The 26,533-nt window shown below is 39.3% G+C and overlaps 1 protein-coding gene across 1 annotated transcript; it reads right to left on the reverse strand.

Moving 5' to 3' along the window:
* Nucleotides 1–3,414: 3,414 nt before the first annotated feature.
* Nucleotides 3,415–26,044, reverse strand: wnt6b (wingless-type MMTV integration site family, member 6b). Its single transcript, XM_056754895.1, has 4 exons — nt 25,461–26,044; nt 19,466–19,686; nt 7,487–7,791; nt 3,415–5,353 (listed from the first exon to the last, which is right to left on the reverse strand). The coding sequence occupies exons 1-4, from the start codon at nt 25,538–25,540 to the stop codon at nt 4,892–4,894; spliced, it is 1,068 nt and encodes a 355-aa protein (XP_056610873.1). The 5' UTR covers nt 25,541–26,044; the 3' UTR covers nt 3,415–4,891.
* Between the last annotated feature and the right edge of the window lie 489 nt (nt 26,045–26,533).

The raw sequence follows: 26,533 nt of genomic DNA on the forward strand, positions 1-26,533 counted from the left end.
GGAGTTTAACAAAGACAGTACATTATGCCCAAATTAAAAATTATTTTTAGGAATTAAACTGTAGATTCTGGCACAGTAGAACTGATGCTAAAAGACTGGATACCAGATGCAGGCTACCATTAGTACATAACCTCTACAAGACAAAAAAATCATTCTGGGACACCATATAATCTATTGATCTCTTTTATCCTTCTCTGCATCAGTTCTTCCATCTTTTCTCTAGGAATGTGCTACAAATCTCTACCCAAAGAGACCACCGGCCCGGCCAGGGTTTCTCCCCTACTTGACTCAAGCTGCTAACCGTCAGTACTAATCTCAAATGACTGTGAGAGGTGCTGTCGCTTTCTGCTCGTAACTAACTGAATCCTTTTGGTCTGCACTGAATAGAAAACACTCTCTCATTTTATACGTTATAGTCTATCCGTCTATTTTGGTTTTCATTTTTGGCACTTGGCTTTGTGCATTTTTATTCTGTAACCTCTACAGTGCTTTTATTTTGTTGGTTTACATAGAAATTATGCATCACAATGCAACATTTTCGTTACGCTTCACTGTGATTTGCTTTCTTTCAACCATCTGACTCGAAAGGTGATTTGCATAATTTTTGTTGTTTATAAATATGGTAAAAACATGGTTTTGTGCCCCAGTCCTATCAGCATGCAATAATTATTGCATTGTTTTGACCATTTCATGGTTTTATTTACTCTCTGTCTTCTATTTTTGTTGTCATGTTTTGAAACTTGTCTTGCATTATCAGGATTTGTATAAATAATATGTTAATTGTTTAATGTTATAATGTTAATTATCTTAGACAACTACCGTATTTGCAAAATAATTTTAAAATGAAAATTCGGTCATCATTTACCCTCGTGTCATTTCAAACCTTTATGACTCTCTATTTTTTCTTCACAAAACAAATGCAGATATTTTGAAGAAAGCTGGTAACTGAACAGCGCTGGCCCCCATTCACTTCTATGTAATGGACACAAAACCAATGCAAGTGAATACATTTTTTTGGGGGGTGAACTAACACTTTAACTCTTTTTAGCTTTTAAGGCAGCTACTGATAGACTGATCAGTACAAAGAGAATGCATAACCTGTTATTCAGTGGTAAAACAGTATCTAAAGAGTTGCCTAAGAAGCATGAAGCCGTGAAATGAGACCTCCCTGTTCAAACAGCTCCATCTTGTGTTTAGCAGCAGAAAGTGAGCTCAAACAAGCGTGTATGTGCGTGCAGGGCTTGGTGTCCTCCTTTGAGACTTCATGCCTGCAAACCACAAATCCATAAACACTTTGCAGGCCCATTTTGAAAAGGCAATTCTGATCTAACTGAGGACAGAGGCTCGATTTCCATCTGGCAATTCCAGTGTGGAGAGCACGCAAACAACATCATTTATTGACACAGGCTTGGGACGTTGCTTGGATCTCTTCACTTTTCAGGGATTACAAAAGTCTGCCCAAAAAGAGACAAAAATGTTATGTGAGTCAGCTTTCCTGTGTAGATTTTATCAGCATTAAACTCCTGACTTGGGAGGTTAATAACCCACTGAGAGCACTAAACTCCTTTTATCCAGAAAAAGAAATGGTGCAGGTAATTGTGTTATTTACTGAGCAGAACCGTTAGGAGAGATGAGGTTGTGTCGGCTCTCCTCTGAGCTGCTGAACTTCCGTGCCCTGTAGCAGGACGCATAAATATCATTCCCATCATGCACCAAACAGACTCGCCAAACGATCTGACACAGCCTTAGTTGTAATTAGAATGATTACCTCCAGATAAAATCTCATGCAAGGCCTCCGAGTCTTTATTCACAGGTAGACTATGCCTTCCCAAAGTAAGCAACTCTATTTAGATAAAGACCGGTTGTCAGAACATGGGGAACGTGCGCTGGTATTACATTACTTGTGACATTCGCTCAAGCTATCTACCACACACACATGCACCTGTATTCACACATACTTCCTTTCTGTGATTCCATACTTGTATTTGACTGCATGACTTTTTAGTATGTACTGATATAAATCCTACATTACAACAGAACATGAGGGCACAAACGTTGAATCATAAATGTATTAATCGAGTCTTAAAGCAATTAAAAAAAAAGTAGGATGATTAAAGGGATAGTTCACCCAAAAATATGTAGCATAACATTCTTTGGAAGAAAGCATTCTGCATTACATGTCCTTTTGTGTGAATAAAGAAGGAAAATCATATAATCATATTAAACATCTTGGTAAGTAGATAATGGCATACGTTTTATTTGTGAATGAATATCCCTTGTGAAGTCACAAAATAAATAAAAAATGTATTTCTTCAATGAGTAAAACATCCAATAGTGGCCCTACAAGGGTTATATCTCATGTTGACAACACAACAATGTTTTTGATTGGGTGATGGTCTTCTTCAACTCTTGAGTGCAAGCACTTAGTCCGAATTCCTCTCCAAACAATGTGAGATCTTAACTCCACTGAACATATATGCTTAACACTTTTGATGATTTTAGATTATTACCATATCATCTATTAGTCATCATCTCATCAATTCTATAAATCTATACACTGTCTATGACTCTACTGTTGTCTTTTTGTCTATCATTGCGTCTCTCTCTCTCTCTCTCACCTTTTAATGCTCCTGGCACATTCCCTGTCTCCATCTTCTCCTCTATCTTCAACACTGTTGGCTACGCAGCCCAAATTCCTGGAAAATATGAACTTGTGCTGACTTGCAGGACTCATACATTATACAAAGGGAGTCTTTTCCAACTGCGTAAATAACTAAAAACAACATTTTTTTCTGCAGAGTGGCAAAATGATACACTTGAATCTGTGAGGTGCAAAAGAAATCTGTGAAATTGCCCTAGCGAGAAATTGAGATGCACTGAGCCTTGACCTCATGTGAAGCGAAGCAGTTACAATAACATTCATATGATTTGTTTAAAGTCAATGACAGAAAAGTCTGACATAAGCTTCATTAGGCTGTCTGTATAAATATCTCAGCCTGAAATTGGATCATGTCTCCTAGTCAAAACTTTATGTGAGAGTTATAGCATTCAGTTGTCATTCAGGAAAACGGAGCAAGGCAACTATTGATTCATACTATTGAAAGAATCTTGTGTCTGTCAAAACAAAATGTGTAAAGGTTAATCAAGTACACATCAATAGACTTGAAATACTAAATATATATTTTTAAGTAGCCTACAAAGTGTAATCTCAGATGTATACTTGTATTTTGTAATATAAAATTAAAACATAAAAGAGATGTAAGGATAACAGAAAAAAATACTTTTGTGTTTTTTTATTGAGTACTGGGCAGCTGTAAATATGACTTCTCATTTCCAGTCTGTTGATTTTTTTTAATCTAAATTAATTTAAATATGAATTAATGTAAATTGACTTTATAAACAGATATTTTGATGGAAGGATATACATTTTCCACAGCATTTTCACTTTTCACCACATAAAGTTTGAAACAGTCCAAAGATAAATACGACCCTGTCATATACGACTCTTCAAACTCAAACATAATTTTTTTACGCTCCTTTTAAAAATGCATGAAAATGGTGTTTTTTTTTGGCTCACAAGATGGATGATACCATCCAAATGTATTTTCCAAAAAATGCAATACATTCCATACAAAGGAAGGGGTGTTTGAGATTAACACTTGATAAAAGTCTCATGGCTGACCCTTATAAAGTGAAACTGCATTCTTTATTTCTGTTTCCTGGGTTAATTATCTATACAGACTACAAACACACTGTAATCCATTTGTGTGACACTGACTTCATTAAACAAGATGATAAAAAGCCCTGAAAAGGCCTCTTCATGAACAAGCAGTGTTTTGATGACAGATACCACAAAATCCATATCACAGTATGTGTTAACCCTCTAGAAAAACAGCAATATTCCCTGTGATAAAACGATGTAAAATCACTTGTAGATCTCAATGTTGAATATGGTTAATGATCTGTTGAGTTGAGCAGTGTTAGCATACTAAAAGGCATTTCAGAGCATATACAATATGCAAGAACTCTTTAATCTAAGAACAAGCAACCAAAACTGAAACAAACCACTGAAAATATGTTTTACTCGAGAGGAAACAGATATACAAGAGTGGTATCAGTAAAAGTGCATTAAAGCCCTGTAGATTAAATATATGACAAACAAAGACACATAAAGGTTATTTTATATCGTTTCTCCTGCATTTGCTTCTGTACCTTTGAAACTACCGAGTTGAGGAGTAAAAGTGTTACTCTTTCTGACTAAAGTTCTCATGTTCAAAGTGCTTTCGATAGCAAATGAAGGACATAAGTCAATTCGCTAGAAGTAGTCATAAAATGCTTATAAATAAGAGTCTTCAATTATTTTATCCAGAAGACGTCCATTATTTCAGAGCGCTAAAACAAATACTTTGCTTAATGTTTCAGTCATTTTTGACAGTACGGAGCAAACACAACCTTTACCATTGCACCAGCAGAAATCATGTTTCTGTGCTTCTCTTATTTCTTTTCAAGACGGAAGTGGCTTCTTGCAAAGAGTGTGTGTTCCCCCTAAAAGTGGATGTAACCCCTTATAGCAATCAACTGAGAGAATATACAGTATGAGGCTGATCTAAAAGAAAACTGATACACAAAGCCCACTTCACTTTGCTGATAGGAATTTGGAAATGTCTTGTTTCTACAGTTGAAGAACCCCAAGTAGTATAAGGCATTCAGACACTTGCACAATCTTTTCCAAAGCCTCAGGGTTTGAAGTGTGTATTCATGTGCAATACAATCTATAGTCAATCTGGAGTCAACCCAGAGCAAACCTAGATTTCCAAGAATCTTGGTTGAGTCAGTGTTCAAGCACAACTTCCAGGAGATTTTTGGACTTCTCTGGAACAAGGGCTTTGGGTTAGTGACACAAACTCAGTTCCTTCCTAACCGAGCACTTTTTACACTGCACTACGCAACACCAGTGGAAACGGCAGAGACAGTTTTCCTCCAGAACCACCGTTTCTTCCCGGTGTCCCCTCTCGCAACATAGGAGGTCACATCCGCTTACGTCCAGAGCCGTGCTGTTGCACATTCGGCCCCGCGTGCCCAGGGACCCCGTCTTTCTGTTGGGCAGGCAAAAGTCCGGAGACTCTGCCGAGTAGATGAGATCCTGCTTGTCCGGTGGTTTGATGTTTTGACCCACTGGGATGAGGGTCTTGCCGTCGTTCCCGCCCATCACTTTGGAGGCCCCGTTGAAGCGTTCGAGCAGTCGGTCACCCACCTCACGGAAGTGAGGCATTTTCTTCCAGCAGGTCCGAAGAGTGCAAGAGCCAGACAGCCCGTGACACTTGCACTCAGTTCTCATATAATTCTTCACCGCCTGTAGTTCAAGACACAAAGATAGTCGAGTGAGATAAAAGGAGAAGCTATTTAGATGGAATTTGCCCTTGTCTTTTCCCTCCCTCCATCTCTTCTCTGTAGCCTCCGGCTGCTAGAAAGCCAATACAGGAGCATGAATACAATGATTGGTACACTTCTATACCTGTTTGAATTAACATCTGATAAATACCTCATTAACATTTTTCCCGCTTTAATTCCACGTCCCTGCAGGGGGGGATTTCAAAAGAGTTGTTTTTTCACATAATCATTGAACGAGAAAAAATCAAGTGCCTGTCAATTCTTAATTGCAATTTACCTGTTAGTCACCCTATGCTTACAAAACCTGAGGCTCTGAGTCAGTGACTTCAAAGCACTATTGACATTGTGGGGAATAGATAATGTGTGGATTTGTAATTGTCTTCTGGTGATTTCTTGAGGGGAACCATCTAAAGGGTACATAATAATAATACAATAATACAAAAACAAATTGTAATAGTAAGTAAGAATAGTAATAGTTGGATGTGATTCAAAACATATGTAGCATATAAGTTTTTAACTGTGCGTAAGTATTTTAATGTTGATAAAAGCTACACATTTTAAAGATGAGGTAACACACGCTGTCTCTGGCAATCTCATATTAATCTTGAGTACCTATAGAGTAGTATTGCATACTTTGTATCTTCAAAGAGTATTTAGTTTGAATCAAAAATCTTTATAAAAGACAGATACAGCTGTACGATTATTTCCAGAAAAAGACGAGCTCCTGGAGGCGTGCAGGAGGAGCGAAACTACAGCACGAGCACACAATACCTAATCGCATTATCCCTGCTTACAGTAACTGTTGATTCACTATAAATTTGCGTTGTTTGGGCTGTGCACACACGCAGATTGCCAAGCAAAAAAAAGAACATATGACTTAGCTTGACTCCTTAAGGCTTCTTTAAGTGCTGGGCCATCTATCGATCAAACGATCTCCAAATCAAGCATTATATCAACATTTATCACCGAAATGCGTTGCGCAAACAAACACAGCTGGATAATGCGTGGGCTTGCTTTTCCGAGAGAATAGTCCAATAAGGGACTAAGAACCCTTGTTACGAAACGTGAATCCATGTTCAAAAAAACTTTCAGAAACTTGTACAAACCCAGGCGGAGTGAATCGCGCACAGAAATAATATGTCATACGTTCAATTCGTGTTTTCACAAGTTTACCATGTTTAGCTTGAGAAGCCAGCACGTTTAACAGTGTAAATAATGTATGAAATAGCATGTTACATTATCTTTACCTATTAGTCTAGTCAGACAGTGAGGGAAATGAGGTAAGATTCAAAGAGTGATGATTATTTTCGAAAACCAGTCTCAACTTAGCTTACTGTGTTATCCAGCCTCTGCCAAATATAATTTCATAACATATCCAAGCTCTCCAATGAACTGGCTTTTGAAGTGCACATCTGCTCATTTGAGCTTGACTATCTCTGAAGGTTTGTACAGGCAAAACAGTACACGAATGTGCTTGAAACATCCATGCATTGATGCAAAAAAGATCAATCTACCGTGATATCTCTTAAGGAACATGAAAAAACAATCATCCATTGCAGACCTGCATTGGAACATGAGGGCAACAGGAACATTCAAGCCAACATGACTCCATTATTTTAATGGTGCATGTCTTGTTTTGAATGATTAAATTATTTATAAAAAAATACATGCTTTAATCAAAATCATTTTTCTCGGTAAAGTACAAAGGTAAAGTAAAATTGTGATATTTAATAAGAAAAAATTTGTATATCTTGTTTTATTCAGATTTAAAATTGTTTGTAAACTATGTTTTTTACTAAATGTTACCCATGCTATACATCACAAATCTTTATTTTGGTGTCTTTGGTGATTCGATTTTCTTTTGGCTTATCATAAAATAGGTCACAATTTATATATATATATATAATTTCTGTAGAATACTCATTGGCACCTTGGAACCATAAGGTTCTCTCAATTTTATAAACAGTTTAAAGATATTGAGCTTCAAATTTTTTGCATTCCATTTGACTATGTATATTTTTACAAAAATGTCAGACCTTATTATTCCAAGGTGACGTCATAGCTTTTTGCTTGAAGATGACACAAAATACTATACCAATCGTCCGGCTTCATTATTGTGAAGATCTATCAGTGTGCGAATGTCGCTCTTGCCCTTCCTCCGCCTGGCGTCCATGAACTGCTTGGATTTCTCGTAGCCAAAATCCACGTCATCCCCGCAGCCCCCCCACTCCCACTTCACCCCTTCCGTGGGGCCGATACTGCCTAAACGGGGTGGTGGCCCTCTGGTCCGCGTTGCCTCGCAGCCGCACTGCAGCAGCTCCCCCATGCTGCAGGCCTGGGTAACAGCATGCGTCACGCCTGCTGCAGTGATGGCGTACACAAACGCCGTCTCTCGGATGTCTGTGAAGACCCACACACAAAAACAGTGACATCAGAGAAAGAGCCTTCAAATGATGACAAGCAGACTGGGTTATACTGGACTGATAATCAAGGCACTTAAGATATCTCACAGCTGCATGGGCTATTTCTGTGGTGAGGTACGCAGCTCACCCACAACCAGAGAACTGCTGCGTTTAGCCATATGAAATCTTACAAAGCAGATACAAACAATAATATGCAGGCAATTATAAACTAACTGTAGCTTTTCTGTCGCTGGGGTGGTACCCTATGTTCCTTTTTGTACCTTTACAGGTATAAAAATTATACATGATATACATTTTTGGGTACATTATTGTACCCTAAAGAGTTATTGTGTAGCTTTAAAGGTAGAGATAAATATGTTCTACTACTAACATTTAACTGGTACTCAATAGGTCCTTAGGGTAGAAAAATGTGCCCATTAAGGTACAGCTTTAACAGAACACTCCAAAGGCGGATGGCAAGTAACTTTAGAAATGCTTTATTCACACAAAACAGACAGAATACAGGTGAGTGATCAGTAGGCTGATTGATAGTACTGTCCTTGATGGTTATAGGAGATTGTGAACACAAGGCTCGTGAATCCGGGATTGAGGATGGTAACGATGGGGACTGAACATGAGGATGATGGGACCAGAAGAAGACTCTGATGAACACACAAAAGAAGACACTGAAGACGGATGAGGAGAAAGACCATCAGACAGAAGACTTTCGAAAAGGTATTATCCGGGTAAGTAAAAGGTGAGTATCACAGGTTTGAGTCTGTATATGCAAGCGAGACCAGATGATGACTAAGTGTTGGCAGACTGTCTTTATGCTGGTGCTTATGAGCGGGATGATGAGAGGCAGGTGAAGGTGATAAGAACTGGCCAGGCCAGACTCGTAAAGCTCTGTGGAAAGATGAGAATGGGATGAGTGGTAGGGTTTAAATAGTGAAACAGGATTGATTGGCCGAGTTATGGAGAAGTGGCCAATGAATCTGAGACTTAACTTGCGGAATGGTAGTTTGACCCAGAAGTCTTTCGTGGAGAAACTTACCATCTGTCCAGGTCGGTACTGAGGTGTCTCCTTCTGTCTAGCATCGGCCTAGATCTTCTGACGTCTAATGGCTCTCTGCAGATGATGTTGAGCATCGTCCCATATTCTCTCGCTTTCCCGGAACCAGTGGTTGATGGCGGGTACCTCTGACGGCTCCCCTGACAACGGAAACAGGGGTGACTGATAGCCGAGTACGCACTGGTAGGGGGTTAAACTGGAGGCAGGCTGACAGCTTACTTCAGGAATTGCAGGTTTTTGTGATACGTGTAAATGAGAAAGGGATGTTGTGCACCATCCAGCCAATGCCTCCGTTCCTCCAGTGGGAGCTTGATCGCAACAGTTCTCTGTTGGGGATTTCATAATTATATTCCACCTGGGTGAGTTTTTGGGAGTAGAAGGTGCATGGATAAAGTACCAGGGGATCTCCCTGCCGCCGCTGTGGGAGCACTACTCCTACACTGGAAGAATAGTTGTCTTCCTCGACGATTAAGATGGGTCGGGATGCCTGAGGAGCAGCTTCTTAAGCTGGTCGAAGGCATTGGTGGCCAAGGGAGACCAGGATAGGGATTCAGTTTTTTTGCTGAGGTGGTCTTTGAGAGAAAGGACTATGGATCTGAAGTTCTTTATGAAGCATATGTAAAAGTTGGCGAAACCCAGGAAGCCCCGAAAGATCTTTAACAGTTATGGGTATTGGCCAGTTGCGTATGGCTTCCACCTTTGGCCAGTTGCGTATGGCTGCCACCTTCCCCTCGTCCATGATAATGCCTTCTTTGGAGATATTGTAATCGAGGAACTGAATGGTGGGTTGATGAAAACTGCATCTTTCAGCTTTGCGGTAGAGGGGGTGCTCTTGCAGGTGTTGTAAGACTTCTACAACGTGGCCCTGATTATCATTGGGATTTGAAGAGTAGATCAGAATATTGTCATTATATGCAAGCACTTGGAACACCGAAGGAGCATTAACCAGTCCATATGGTGTCACAAGGTACTTATGATGACCCATAAGGAAAACGAAAGCCATCTTCCACTCATCGTCCTTCTTTATACGCACCAGATTGTAAGTGCTGCAGAGGTCCAACTTGGTGGGATGCACGCACCTCTAAGCTGCTGGGACGAGGGGAAGCGGATAGCAAAATTTGACTGTAATTTTGTTGAGTGCTCAATAGTCAATACAAGGTCTTAAGTGCTCGTCCTGCTGGACCATGAAGAAGAAGCTTGATGCAGCAGGGGACCGAGAGGGACGGACATATCATTGCTTGAGGGCTTCGGTGATGTACTTCTGTTCAGTGATAGACAGAGGATAGATCTTTCTATGGGGCACTGGCTCACCCTCCTTGAGATCGGTTGCACAGTCCCATGGTCTGTATCTAGGTAGCTGGGTCACCCTGATTGAACAGAAAAGTTTTTTTTTGTCCTATAGCATCACTGCTGCTAGCCTGATGGAGTTTTGGGCTTAAACTTTAAAAGGAAATTAGTTACAGGAGCTTCTTCCTTGCATCCACTTGCGGCAGCAAGGTTGTGAAACTTCTGAGCATGATCATAAACTGACAAATTTCCTTGTTGCAATTTAAAAAATGTTGTTCACTTACGGCAGAACCACCAGGGCACCGGCCAAAGTGCTGTATGAAGTTGTTAACAGAGTGAATTGGAGGGCCAGCTTGAGACAACAGGGACATGGCCCATCAAATAGCTTTTCTTGAGAGGAGAGATATAATATAAGCCATTTATGAAGCATCGCTAGGATACAGATAGCTGTGGTGTTGAAGTTTGAGGGTGCACTGCATTAGAAACGCATTACAATTTTCTGTCAGACCAGAGTACGGCACTGGAGACACCATGGGACTGGAGGCGATCACTGGTGAAGAAAATATGTTTACATTGTGCTGTGTAGGTGAAGATGGCGTGCTGTGTGACAATGCACTCTTGGGTGGGTCCACAATCTCCTGAAAGGAATGGGGAGCACTCATTCTTGAAGCGGTCTGATCTTCTGTAGCAGAACACTCAGAAGGCAGATGGTAAGTAACTTTAGAAATGCTTTATTCACACAACACCGACAGAATGCGGGTGAGTGATACTTATATCTGATATATGTGTGAGAAGGCAGATTGATAGTACTGTCCTTGATGGTTGCAGGAGATTGTTAATGCAAGGCAGGTGTATCCGGGAGTGAGGATGATGAGGATGGATACTTGAGTTAAGGGGGACGGGACCAGAAGAAGACTTAGATGAACACACAGAAGAAGAGACTGAAGACGAACGAGGAAGATGATCAGACTGAAGACTTTTGACGAGGGATTATCTAGATAGGTAACAAAGTGAGTATCACACGTTTGAGTCTGTATAGGGAAGTGAGACCAGATGATGACTGAGTGTTGGTACAGTGTCTTTTTGCTGGCGCTGATGAGCGGTGATTAGAACTCCGGTGAGTGCGAGCGTGGTGGAAGTGTGGTGAGAGAGCCTGTCGTCTCCATCACAACAACATGTTTTGTGTTGTATATCCATAAAGAAACCTTTAAAAGTACCACCCCAGCGACGAAAAAACTTACAGTTTTGTAACTATTTTTGACAGTTTTGGTAAATAATAAATAATATTAAAGAAGTATAAAAGTATACTTATAAGCTGGAAAAAAACGCTTTGAAAGTGATCCCAACAATACCCTTCCTCTGTGTTAAATTGTTACAGTTGTGCAATATTTACCAAAAGTTACAAACAATTTTTACAGTTAAAGTTACAATATTGTTCTTAAGGTGTACACTCTTTACACTGTGTGCAAACTGTACTGCTTGTTTGTAACAAATGCCACACTGGTCGCTGAATTGTATGTGCATTAAATATATGACAAAGAAATGTCATAATGCAAAAATATTATGAAAAATAAGTAAAATCCTCTCAAAGTTTTAAAAATTTCTTAAGATATGAATTTTCCATATCAGATTAGATCATAAACCATTGAAATTGGCTGTGAAATGTAAACGGTAATATGCCTTTTATTCAGAGAAACCAAACCTCCCCCATGTTCACGTCTTTGTTTTTAGAACAGTATTGATCTCCACAATATGGCCGCCGCCATAGTGTTGTTTAATGTAGCGCCTATGTAACCAAATACCTGGTTGTAGAAGAACTGAAAATAATGACTTTTGTCCTGCGTAAACTCTGGACACGGCGAGCGTGCAGTCTTTCCAGAGCTCAGCGCCAATTCTATATCGTATGATTCTGTGAATGGGTTTCATTAAAGCCATTGAAATTGAATCAGCGCTCTGCTATAGCGACACGCAAAAACACACACATACTGAGATATTAATCCCAGCTGTCCCTTCATACACTCACTGACTTCTTCAAGCTGTGAAGTTGTGTGTGTACATGTTGTTGTGTTCCTTCAACTGTGTGTGGGTGTGTGTTCTGGGTAATTCTGACAGCACCACAACTAAAAACACCTATAGCTTTTTGGTGCACAGAACAACAACAGTCTTAATAAGCAGAAAGCTGTCCGTTGCACTATCCAAACATGCAGTACCCTCATAAGGAGAAACAGCTTCCCCTGTGACATACAAGCAGATCCTCAGATTCTATGGATACAGATAAAAAATACACACTTCATGACCCCAACATAAAGCTCTCGGCTCAATGCTGGTATGAGTTGTCGGTTTTGTTGTGCATTAGCAGTGTCTGGTTTCTGTTCAGGACGCCATGAACAACCTGTGTTCCGCAATAACCAATGTCATTGTCAGCTCATGAAGGATATTTATCTGACCTCAACTTGTGACGTTGTTGAGATTTCTTCTAAAACTCTAATGGAGATATTTGTGAGATTTCTGTCTTTTTTTCTCAAGAGAAATATCATACATGCAAAATACGTAAAGGGACAGTTCACCCAAAAAAGCTAATTTTGTCTTCATTTACCCTCACTCACCCTCGAGTTGTTCCAAATCTGTACACATTTCCTTTTTCTGATGAACAAAAAGAAAGACATTTGAAAGAACGCTTGATACCAAACAGTTATTTGCCATCATTGACTACTATATTAGGAAGAATTACAATTGAAGTCAAAAGTGCCCCTGAACCAGTAGGACCCACGACAAGGCCTGAGCGGACCTATTCCCATTCATTTACATGTAGGCTACGGCCTCCTCAGATTTTTGATTGCTTAAAATAAAAATACTGTATTTGTTACGCTGGTTGATCGACCAATCAGTGCTCCAAAGGGTTCAGTGTTTTCAAAGTTATTGGTTTAATTATGTCACGTGTTGTGCGAAGCATCTTTTGCTCCAAGAGTTTAATTTTTACGCTGCGAAGGCGGGTGCATAATATTCTTTTTTTAATATAAATTAAGAAAAGATGAGCAAGAAAATGAGTAGATGTCTAAAGATAACAACTACACTGCATTTGACTTCTTGTTGTGTCAAAACACTTTTCTCAACTGAAACTGTTCTCACCCTTGAACACTCTGCCCTGTCATGTAAAAGGTAACCTTTGGCATGGACCTGCATAAGAACTGCTATGTTTATGCTTTCTAAAACGGTGGCATGTGCTGTATAATATAGGTTTATCATTTTATTAATAGATAGAAACCTAATGAAATGGCAATGTACATATACATTATGGCCCCCTTTTTCACAGGCAGGCCCACTCAAAAAAAATTGGAAACAGAACAAAGACATTTATAAAGCAATTTTTCCTACTATGGCAGTAAATGGTGGGTAAGAACTGATTGGTTACTCGCATTCATCCAAATATCTTTCTCTGTGTTCTTCAGAAGAAGAAAAATACACAGATTTGGAACAACTTGAGGGGGAGTAAACGCTTGCAGAATTTTCAATATGGGGTGATCTGTTCCTTTAAGCAAAGTTTCCATTTGCTCTCCATTTTATCTCATTGATGCCAATGAGAAATAATTGAGCTATTAAAAAGATATCATCTGTGATTTTTGTTCTTCTTATCGGAAAATCTCATCGATTGCAAACAGTTGCTCCAAAATGTTTTTTAGACATCTAAACCAAGCTTAAATTGCACAAATGTGTAATCACATTACATAGCAAAATCTACAAAGCTTTTTTATGTCACAGAAATGTTTTATACAGGCCTACTTATCAAAATAACAGAAACCCATTTCGATGCTTTCTGGTTGTGAATGTTAGGAACATTCATAGATAATGTAACCAACTACAAATGTTAGGAAACCTGTTTGAATCTAAAAGCTTTTGTGTTCCACTACATCCCCTGAATGCCTCAGAAAATACCAGTTCTATAAAAAGCTCCTATTCATACATTTTATGTATTGTATGTGCCAAAGAGTGTCAAAAAGTGTTTATACCTATTATGCTATGTAATGGCTGCAAAACTATAAATCATATCTTCATTTACTGCTAAACAGTTCTTACCAGGTGTGTGGCAGCTGGTTAGGATGTGGTGCTAAAAAATGTCATTATTAAGCGAGCAGTGTTTGAATTTAACTCACTGAACATTCTTACAGTTTTAAGGTCACCTGTTAAAAAAAGAAGTAGGACCTATCATGATCGGACACTATTTTGTAAACAATATAATGTTCCACATTTGAGCTACATCACAGACAAAATTGGCCCCTTCAGATCCATGGAAATCTAATCCAATACGTTCATAAAACAGGCTGTCATGACAGACGGAGGGTAAAAAACTCTCTTGATTTCACCTCCCTCTCTTATTTTTTCCTCCAAGACACAAATTCCAAACAAATTTTGTGCAGCTGTCTTTGTCAGGGCCTGCCTGGGAAAGAGTGCAAGAACTTAATGCCAGAAGGGGCTTCTGTAAGAATTAGCAAATATTTTTTTAATACTCAATCTTTGAGTCAATGAGGCATGGGGCTAGAGGATGAAAAGAGACGAGAAGGCAGGGGCCCTCCAGCACTGGCGGGCGGAACATTTTTGACTGATTTATTTTGCCACCATGTGTTGTCTGCATGCAGAGATGGTTGAGACATCTCCGACTGCACAGATCTTGTTGCATACCTGGGATCACCTTTTGTTGACCAGAGGCAATACAGCAGAGAATCGCAAACCAATGCTCATGATAGGATTTCGAGATATTCTCAGATATGGACAATGGAGTTCCTCTTGTGTTTACTATTAAGGCGGGGGTGACTGGCCCTTTAAACGATAACACATATTACCAGTTCTTCATGCTGAGTACATTGGCCTCTGACCTGTTCCAACAGTGGGAGATAGAACGTTCTGGAACAGCACTAAAGAGTGCAGTGTGCTTTCTTTACATTATACTTGAAGCACGTACGTTAGGGGCGTAAAACGGGATTAACTAGATTAAAATAAGTGGGCATTGACTCTTAACACTTGCAAAAATTGTCTGCCTCTGGGCTTTGAGATGTATTGTAGCATTGTGTTATCTGACACGGGCTCACCATTCTGTCTTTGTATCTCTGACTAGATCTCTCTCTATCTCTTTCTATCAAAAGCACACACGCTTACACATCGAGTTCAAATGTGAGTTCACCATCGCTACGACCAGAATACTGAAGATACCAAACACATCTGCTGAACAAATGGCAAGAATGTTATTTCTGATTGTTACTGAAGATAGACCTCAAGGGTCTGTGATATGCTTGTGAATACGCAAATTGTGAATTTACTACAAAATTAGAAATGTAATTATGATCATATTGAAGTTGTTATTAAGGAACAGCATATTCAGATGTTTCTCCAAAAATTGCTTAGAAATAAAATAATGAATACAAAATTCACGTGCATAGCATTGCTCAATATCTTCTTAAATCTGAGAGGGGTCTGAGGCATTGGTCAGCCTTCTTCCGGACATACAGTGGGAAAAAGTGCAAAAAAGTTACATTTCAGAAAAAAATGTAAAGCTCTCCTACTTGTAAGTCGCTTTGGATAAGGGTGTCTTCCAAGGGTGTCTTCCATAAACTGGGTGTAAAAAAACAATTTAACCTTTATTTTACAAATGATTAAAAGAATTCTGGTGTCCCAGCTTTAGAAATATGACTCTTCTTTTGTATGAGATTCCTAGAGTCTCTTTCTCTGGAGGAAAATATAGGAAAAGCATAAAAAAACCATTTGCTTTCCACTACGTCTTTGTCTTAAGATTTTTCTTATCATTCTAATACTGAAACCCTGAGGGATATGTGAGCAGACAATACACCATCACAAGACACTGATTGACGCAAAAGGTCTCGACACCAAAACTAATGAAGCATTCCTGAGGCGACAGGTCAAATTACGCACACAACGGCATCCTTATCATTTCTTGGTGTTTTTAATTGAAACCGCATATTGTCTCTTTGCAGTTTTAACACCTTCATTATAACCTCAAAGACGCGTATAAGCAGCCACCAGCATTTTCAGGAAATTTTGGCATTGAAGGGCCACTCCCTTGGGCCAAGAAAACAATCTCTGGTAAACATGTCTGAATAGAGAAAGAAATAGCCCCCAGTTATTTAGCAAAGGAAGAAATATGTGTGACACTCTTTGCAACCCTGCTGCATGGTGCAGGAAGGGAACCTGCCTTTGCATGGCTCTCAGTCCTGACACGTGGTCATTAGAGTCGAGACTCACCATAATTGTGGTAAATGTTCGAAACCAGAAGAGCACTTAAGCCTCACCTATAGACACATAGGAATTTATGATTAATTTCTATTTTGTGAGGCAGTCTCCAGCGCTCAGTCTGAGATAGGTCGATGCAGACGCAGGAATCATGTTGCAATCCGTGTGTGAACACGTCCACACTGGAGGCCAAATCACGAACTCGGCATCAGACTTGGGTATGACAAGCCTGCATCTCTCTACATCACTGTGATATGGGCACATTTAAAGAAGAAGGAATTTAGGCAAAACATTTCACTGACCATCTGAGTCTCTCACACAGTTTAGGGCACAGGATGGGGAGCCAAAATAGTGCCCTCTTCTGGTGACAACCAATGAAACCAGTGCAGTAAAGGTGGACAACAAGCAGATTCCAATATTCACTGCTAAAATAGTCTTTTATTTGCTGATGCAAACATGTAAAATGTGAAAGAATGTTAATTTTCTGTGTACAAATTTATAAATAGAATTAATATAAAGCCATTTATAATTAATATATAATAAATATTAATAAATGTAAAAATAGATTTAACATATGTTCTCCTTAAAATAAAACTCAACTTCTGTACTGTTAGGGTTTGTTGATTGGTCTGGCTAGAGACTAATAATATATTATATTTAGGTGGATTAATATTATTTTATATTCATATTTTACTGTATATTAATTACATTAAATAAACAATTTGTTGAATCGATCTTGTAATTTTGTCGCATTTAAGTTAGCCAAGTAACAGTTCTTTTACTGGTAAACCAAAATAATACTGGTTACTTTAAACTTGCTATGTAGGGATGCACCAATGTATCGGCCGCCGATATTAAGTGGCCAATATTGGATTACTTTAACACCATCGGCAAATCGGCAATAGCATGAAAAAGGCAGATGCCGACGATATATTAGGGCCTTTTGATTTCCGTGAAGCTGAAAACACAGATGGAAAGTAGCAAACACCCAAGAAAGTACCGCTGAACAGTTTATGAAGTTCAAATTGTGCTACAAATAGCGCTAATAATGATTCAGCTGCTGTTTAAATATGCAATCTGCTTGTTCTACGTGGGAATGAGTGGTGTGGTTTGGTGTAACTTACTGTAGTGGACATTTACGCATCTGGTGGACGCTAACAAGTTTACCTCAGGCGCAAGCTGCTGTCAAACTTTGCGGCAAGCCGTCAAAATTAAATTCCTCGTCAAAATAAACGTCGAGTTAACCTCATAACAAACCTGCTACTAAAAATGTACAAAACTAGAAATTAAATGCAAGTACACTTAATCCAGCTAAATAAAAAAATAGCAACTGCACAGACTTTATTTAAATATATTAAAGAAATGATCTATTTTAAGTCAAATTTGAGTAAATGTTTTTATAAAATAAATTTTTGGATAGCAAAAATAACCTTAGAAGATCGTCATGTTGTCTTGTTGTAAATTATTATCTTAACTTGCTTCTCTTAAAATGTTAAATGGATCCACTTCAAACTCCATCCAGGGTGTATCCTGCCTTGATGCCCGATGACTCCTGAGATAGGCGCAGGCTCCCCGTGACCCGAGGTAGTTCGGATAAGCGGTAGAAAATGGATGGATGGATGGATCCACTTCATGTTCAGTAAAATAAATTGAATGCAGAAAAACTAACTAGTATTGTATAGTACTATATGTAATTGACCCATATCGGTAGCGATATCGGAATCGGCCAATAGTTGTTTGTTAAAATCGGTATTGGTATCGGCCCAAAAAATCCTATCAGTGCATCCCTGCTTGCGAGCTAATGTATTTTTTTCTTGTTCTTTCTTTTGCTTGTTATCAGAAATAATCTACATGAAGAATTTCTTCGGATTTGGTCTTGGAAGTTAAGTTTTGGCGAAAAATGCGCAGTAACTTTCATGTTTTAACCATCTATACAGGTGTACATAGTAGGATGTGCCAATTGGTTGATCGGATATTTGTCCAGCCCTTCTGCACTGTGATTGGTCGGCTGCGTGAAAAGTGATATTGAAAAACTGAGTTTGTACCCAAAGTTGTATATTTTTTAATTCTTGGTGCTCAGACGAATATACTGAGTGCCGGCGTAAATTGTGAACAAAAATGCCAGTTGATGGAGTATTTTAAAAGTGTGGCATTGCCTTTAGAAATAACAGAAAAAATATGCTAGTTTCAGGAAAAAATCTTTCTGTGGACACACGGCCTAATACAAAGGGTTGCCATATTGATATCAAATGAATACCCAAATACTAAACAATCTAGACACTTTTTATCATGCCTGACTGCGAATAGTGCATTTCTACAATGGCATCAGTAACCAAAAACTATTGCTTGTAAGAATGCATACACAGCCCAGTACATTATTTATGAATGTAGGGCTTTTTTGGGGGGGCCCAAAACCCGTCAGACAGCGGAGGCAGACATGCAGGACGGGGTGCTGGATCGGGACATGACCCGGTTCGGATTTGAACCCAGGTCCCTGTATGCGTCTGGACCGCTAACAAATGGGCTACCGCTTTGACTGGATTTAGGGCTTTCTAAAGCTCTCTAAAGACTCTTTGGGTAGTTTGTCAGATCTTTTGAAGACAATGTTTACAAAACATAAGATAATCAAAGTTACTTAAGCATCAAGACCACTATTGTGGGCTACAATAATGACCTCTGCTGAACAAGTTTTCAGATGTGGGGGGAGGAGGGCTGAGAGAAGAGCCTAATAATTGTAGAGACTACATTAGTTTATTACTCTTCAAAGGACTGAAAAATGTGGCAGATCAATGATTATGCATGGCAATTTTGGAGCTCATTTTTAGAGAGCAATTTAACACAGAGGAAGGCCACTGAGGTAAAAAAAGTCAGTCTCGGATACAACAGCTGTCCTTGTTCTCTCTTCAACTTGAATCAGACAGGTTGAAATGAGGGCACAGGTCTCTAGGTCTGAAGGCCAAAGTTCATGCCCTCAGAGAGACGTTGGTGACCCATAATCGAGACAAAGATTGATTAAGTTTGGAAAGGGACTTGAGACAGTGCATTCTTTTACTCCATGAGGGAAAAAACTCACCTTGCTGGAGGATTTTGCCAAAGTACTTGTTCTGGCTGGTACAGTTCCAGCGCCGAAAGCGAAACTGGTATTGACATTCTCGCACGCCCAGCTTTGTACCCTTGGCAACTTCGTTTACGATCTCCGGCTGGGTCTGGCATAGTTCGGCCTGCTTGCCCGCCAGCCGTTTTGTCTTCCTGCAGATGCTGTTTGGATCCATGACCAACGGACTCCCCACTGCCCTAAAAGAGACAAAATGAAATGTTTCATCAGATGACTCGTTTGAACTGCGCAAGGTATGTGAAGATAAAGTGTGGTTATCTTCAGCACGTGAACCACTTTGCGTAATGTAAATCATTGTAAATTTTATGTTCCCTTTTTTAACATGAGGTTCAGTTAAAGGTCTAAGCAGATGCTCGTTCATTTAAGCCTTTCCTCAGTTTTAAGCGAACACATTGTTCCTAGCGGATGACAAAGAAAATATACAGAATAAAGACAGGTACTTGAGTCAGGCACACTATAATGTCAGCGGTAATCGTATTACCCCCTTGAACATAAACAGATAACTTATAAAGAAAAAGCTGCATCTTAATTGCTGGGTTTCATCAACAGCGATGACAGACGTGTGTTTACACTTGAATAAATTGTTTATTTCAACTGCTAATGGGAAAGGAGGCCTCGGGTCCAGAGCGTGGCCTGCACTGCCAGAGCTTCCCGTGACAGTCGCTATGACGTAATGTGAGTACGCCACAATCCTCGGGTTCTTTCTTTTTAATAACTCTGACTGTATCGAAGTAGAGTTCAGCGGCCGTGATCCGTGCAGCTGAAGTCGGTTTATATCATTACGTTGCCGTCTGGGGGAGCAGATCTCTGTGAGAATACCTCATTGCTTTTCATTCACCCCTGTCAAGGCTAATCTTTCAGACTGGTAACATTCATCTGCCGTGCGAGTTTGTTTTAAAAAGACAAACCAATGCTCTTGCTAGTCGCCTTCCATGGCGGTCTGATAAGAAATATGAGAGAGGAGATAACAGCCTTTACAGGTGATACATCCCTTCTTGATAGGCCTAATATTTCATTTGCATACGTCCGCTCAACAGATGGTTTTAAGATGGGGAGCAGCGCGAGTGTGTTTTGGTGTGTAATGCGCTTGCATGTGCTAAAAGAGATGTGGGATTGATTTCACTTCCACATTGCAGGATGGCATATCCTATAGCAAATGACTTGCAGGGACAAATACTTTTAACCATTAGTAAGTTGATGCTTAACACTATATCACTGTATTTTATGCATACATCCTGACCCAATAACTGTCAAATATCTGTTTTATTTTGGATTCTCTTCTGGGATGGACTGTACTAATAAAACACACCTATACACATGTTTCTAATTTAGCCATTCTTACATAGCGAAAGCAGGACAACAAAATCTTGCAAAAAATATGTTTATTCAAGCGTACTACACTGTTAAAAAGAAATCCCGTAAAAAACGGATAAAGTACGGGCAGAAAATTAGCATTACATTTTCCTTACCTTTATGGACATTTCCATTAATGCTAAAATTCAATTGAATGCAGTGCAAAATGTAAAATACATGTAAAACAACTGTAAAAATTAATACTGATTAGAAAAGAAAAAATAAATTCAAATTTTATGTACTTCTGAGAAATATATTTGTTTTTCTCAAAATTTACATTTACTTAATATTTTACTTATATTATAGTTGCACTTAATCTTTCGATTTGAGATGTACTGAAAAGTCTAATGAAATGTTTGGATTGTTTTTGTAAAACGTGAATTCACATCAAGTTTGTATAGTAACAATATGCAGTAATACTGTATTAATAATGTAAACGTGAATTATATGATTTTATGTTCACTTGCAGAAAACCCACAAGTATACTTCCAGTTAACCTACCAAAACAGTAATTTACTTAGCATATACCTAAAAGTGTACATTCATTAACTAAGAAATTAGCTACAAGTAATGAACTAGTAAATGATCAGTATACCTATACGTTGTAGTATAGTTGCAGTACAAGCAAAAATGTATAACTAGCGGTGTACTTCAAGTACTGTTACACTTAAAGTAAAAAGGAAAATTTGACAAACTAGAAAGTGGGTTAATTTAGTCGAGAGAAAGCACTGAGAATGTCAAAACTAAGGTAGTGTGCAAAAATGATGCCCTGTGCTGCACCTATAAAATAGATCACCGTGACAATGTTATAATTTTATCACCTTTTAAGTTTTTTATTTGCTTTAGATGTGGCCCACATGTTGATGAGATCATCAGTAACAATGATTGTCATGGTTTCCTTGGTGACAGGGAGAGATGTAATACACTGTGCTGATGCTACTATTAGTAGCTCCTACAGATATAGATTATATATAGATTATAGATAATTAAGATGTGGGGATACAAAGTTCACCAGCTGTCCAGCTTCTCTGAAGAAACCTTTGGGTTTCTCACTGCCAGTTCTCAAATAATAGAACCACATTTTACAGCAGGAGGTGTAGACTCATAAAAATGCAGACAGCGCTGGAAGGACTCCCTCTTTCCAAGTTTCACTGTTAAAAGGGGTGAGACCAAGCATTGGATTTTGCTGTAAAGGAAAGCATGAATATCACAAAAGTGGCCCTAAGATGGATATGTGGTCATATTATGGTTTGGGTGATATAGAGATGAAAGTATTTGTCTGTGTCTGATCAACCATTGTTTTCTTAATCAAAACCAGCCATGACCAGGGCCAAAGACATAACAAGAGACAAAGAAACATGCTCACTGAGAGAGTCGATCTTGACGTGGTGCTGACTATTCTAACATCACTTTTGCCATTTCTCATGCAATGATTCATGTTGTATTTTCGCTAGAGAACACCGATCCTAGGACAGCCCATAACGTTGATATCTGACCAGGCAGCTGCACAAAGAAAGAGACAACACACCCTATATCAACCATCATCCGCGTGGCTTCATTCAAAGCCCCTCTTTCCTCATCCTTTATCTGGTGAGACTCTTGAATGTGATAAGCAAGAGATGGGGCCTAATCATAACATGGAAAAGGATGTGCCCAACTCATGCAATCAGGAATATCCTAAAACACAGCCACACCGTGATGTATGAGCAAGATAATATAGACGGGAACAAGGGGAAACTGTGATTAAGAGAAGTTATCCAAATAATCAGTGCGAACATACACATGCACATTTATCTCTTTTCTGTCCCCCGGAGACCTCAGGTTACATTATGAATTGCACGGTTACAGATAAGTCTCTTGTTTTCTTTTTCACTTTGTGAAAGAGCGAAATTCATCCCTACTTAATCCCTCAAGTATGCTGGATATGAAGTCAATCACGACAGGGCTGGAACTGCACAGAGTGGCTCGGGTTCACTTCTGTGGTGCGTGGCGCCGTGCCATGGCACAATCTCTTCTTCGAGTGCAGCACTAAATCAAGCGAGTGAACCTCAGAGGTCCTCAACTCCATCGCGGCGACGCTGTCTGTCACATGCAGACGGAGCCACGAGAGGCACAGAACTGGAAAACGCAAGTGAAACCTCTCTCTGAACGTCTGGAGCGAGGTGGACGCAGACACATGCTCGTAGGTGAAACGCTGTAAGCGTGACCAGACCGGCCAAACGGCTGTCATCCAATAGTTATCTGATCCATCTCTCAAGGCCTCTTGATTAGATATCTCTCCATTCTCCAAATGAGATTCACTTCTCCCAGACTCTGTGTGAACATCTGACATTGTGAAGTCTGGGATATGTTACATGGGTTGGATTAATAAAGACGTCCAGCCTGATCTCATGGGAATTCGTAACTATTTTACTAGGTGGCTTATTTGTATGAATTCATATGATGTGAATTGTATGAAAGCGTACAATTTTAGAAAAAAGCAACACACACACGCCATGTACATTGGAAAAACATGGCATTGTTACCCCAGGTTTCCACATGACCTGACCTTTAAAGATCTCATAGGGTTTTCAAAATCATTGCCTCCCAGCATTGCACATTTTAAAGTCTAGAATCTTTGAAACACCCACTTCAGGTCATGGAGTACTTTGCTAATTCAGGTGTGTTAAATAAGACAGACATCAAAATGTGTAATACAAAAGAGGCTTCGGAATGCTTTAAAAACCCCATGGGGTTGCATAATGTGGGTTCATTTAAGCATATTAAGCAATAAAGTATTTTTAAAGAGCGCACCCAAAATTATAAGTCTGTCTTGATTTACACTCATTTCAAAGAATGTTTGTTAGCCGAACAACAACTTTACCCATTCTATTTAATTGTATGGACACAAAACCAATACAAGTGAACGGATACCACCGATTTTTGGTTAGCAACATTCCTCTAAATATCTTTTGTTTTCTCCAGAAGAAACAAAGTCCTACAGGTTTGAGGGTGAGTAAATCAATCACAGATTTTTCATTTTTAGGTGAACTTTTCATTTAACCTGAAGTACCAAACAAAAAGTTGTTTATTTTGTATTACCTGATCAAGTTTAACAGAAAAGATATAGAAGCACACAAACCATTGCACACACTGTACACAAACATCATATTTGCATGCAGTGCAGAGGCAGATTTGGTGCAATTTTTATATCAATGCACAGAGGTGCATAAAATGTCATTTAAATGCAAACATGTCAAGATTACACAGTTTTGATTAAAAAGGAAATAAGAGCTGCCTAAAGTGGACAGGTCCCACACAGACGCAAACATGAAAGAGAGGATATGGCGCGTGCACAGGCACACCTGTCTGCCAGACCGCTGGCGGGCTTCCAGCACATGACCCCAAAGACTGGCTTCCTCAAGCACTCAGCTCTCAGCCGTGAATCAGAGCACAATCAGACTCCTGAGAGCCAGTTTATCTGCCTCTGTTTCATCTCCTCTCAGCCCCACCATGTGAATGCCGCGCTGTCCGTCTGTCAGAGACCCACGCACATCCCAGCACCAGACGAGAGGTTTGCGATGGCATGCGCCATGCCCCAAAGAAGGCATCATTGTCTATTGACTTTTTTTATACTTCCAGGTGTATTGGCTTGTGTATGTGTGCTCATGGAGAGCTTTGGGAAAAGCAGCGCACTGACCTTTATGTGGATACAAATGAGGTGGAAATTTGGAAATGGGAGAGGGTAAACAAGCCCCTTGTTAAAGGTAATTTGGCTTTAATTGGATTGCCTCTGTTTATCAAGCAATCTAGTGCCTGTCACACTCAGCATTTCAGAGTGTTAAGCAAAGAAGTGGTTTATGATGACACCCACAGCCCCGAGGTCCACCTCAAATTCCAACTCTGACCCTCAATATCGCTACCCCTGAAACAAACTGCAACTTAACCCTTAGTTAACATTTCATAATGAAATCTATTACAGAGAAATTACTAGAATAAGAATTATAATAACTGTTATGGTATAACAATTTGTTAGACATACAGTATCATCACAGATTACAAACTGAGCAAAGATTTTATTTAGCTTTGAACTCATTTAAAATCATTGGTAAGCATCTTAAATTGTTCTATATTCTCAGACGTATAAAATTGTTCCTGTAAATAATATTATTTACAGTATTCATATAATTGACAGTGATTTCAATTACAAAATAACCATTGTTTTAACTACACATATATACCATAGCTTTTTTATTTGCAGTTAAACCATTTTAATATGGGCTCCTTACAAAAATCAGTTTAACCATGGTATTTCTGGTAAAACTACGGTAATACAAATAGTAATCAATCTTCCAAAAACATCGTCAGGCAAGCCACTACACTGTTTTTATAATAAAACCATGTTTCGTTTCCCTAAAGGGCTGATATTGTAATTATTTATTTTTGGGAGATCGTGCTCAGTAATTGAGGTGCCAAATTATAATATTCCTTGCAATGTCTCCATGTCTAATCAAAAAGTGCATCACATACGCACAATGATCCAAACAATGAATACACGTTCTTTTCGATTATCGCAACACTGCTCATCCTGATCGAGCTGTAAACACGAGATATTACTTACCACCACAGCCCGATAATGTTGACAGGACACAGTAAAATAAAGAATAGCGCGAGCTGCGTCCTGGAAAGTGGAATAGCCATTGTATGATGCCTTTCAAAGTAAAAAAAATACGTAGGTTTGATGCTGAGCTAGTCCAAGTTTGACAGAAGCTTGTCCTGTGAACAACTTTGAAAATGTCTTTGAAGATTCGGCACCCCTAAATAATGCGCTTTCACGAAGCACATAATTTAGTGAGAACGAGCGCAAAATCCCCTTGGAGTGGAGTCAGCGGCTTCAATCTTATTTCTTCGAGCTCTTCATCCACCAAAGAACAGATAACGCGTAAAACAATCCAATAGCGCGGCGATTTCAATCTTGGAGAAGCGCAATTATCCTGAGGTTGATGGAATGCGGTAAGACCTACTGAACTACTAAAACGCCACAACTGTGTAAAGCTTTAGCCTTTGGAATGCAAAATATTCACTTTTTCATTTGAACTACAAACTGTTGATCTGAGTGCCATGTGTTGAACCTGTGCGCGCGCTCCCTGGCTTGTGCGAGTGCTCATCCTGATCCACACAGGTAGACGTCTAGGTACTTCATGCTTTTTCCTGCCTTCAGCTGGGGACCTTCTCCTGATGTTAGAAACACAGAGCTCATCACCCACTCAATGACGCCGCCCGGGGCTTGAGTCAGGAACCTTGTCATACAGGAATAAAGGTTATAATTTACCGGTCATAATGGATCCGGTAGTAAACAGCATAAATGATATCGTTTAATGCTGTTAAGCGGGTTATTTGGGATAACTGTTTGTTTGTAGAACCTGCTCAGAGGTGAGAAGTGAATTTGCATAAGCAATAAAATTGAACAGCAATGCTCTCTCATAAATATATAAAGTTACCAAACGAAAAAAAAGTGCTGGGTTGTTTTTTACCTACTATTGGGTAATTTAGTGTGTTCTGTCCAATATTTACCCAGCATGGGTCAATAAAAACCCAGCACTTTTTAGAGCGTTTGCAATTCCAACCTCCACAATCACAATGATTGTTTAATTGTCTAGTGAGGATGCTTGAAAGAAGTCAAATAGCCTACGA

The sequence above is a fragment of the Triplophysa dalaica genome, chromosome 8, assembly GCF_015846415.1.
Source record: "Triplophysa dalaica isolate WHDGS20190420 chromosome 8, ASM1584641v1, whole genome shotgun sequence".
In the NCBI taxonomy this organism is placed as follows: Eukaryota; Metazoa; Chordata; class Actinopteri; order Cypriniformes; family Nemacheilidae; genus Triplophysa; species Triplophysa dalaica.

What these genes read in the sequence shown, in the direction of transcription:
- wnt6b (XM_056754895.1), bottom strand. Translation starts at nt 25,540, where the DNA reads ATGGCTATTCCACTTTCCAGGACGCAGCTCGCGCTATTCTTTATTTTA. An exon ending in TGGCAAAATCCTCCAGCAAG is followed by an intron (nt 7,792 to 19,465) that starts GTGAGTTTTTTC and finishes GGGTCTTCACAG; the next exon opens with ACATCCGAGAGACGGCGTTT. An exon ending in ATAATGAAGCCGGACGATTG is followed by an intron (nt 5,354 to 7,486) that starts GTATAGTATTTT and finishes CTTGAACTACAG; the next exon opens with GCGGTGAAGAATTATATGAG.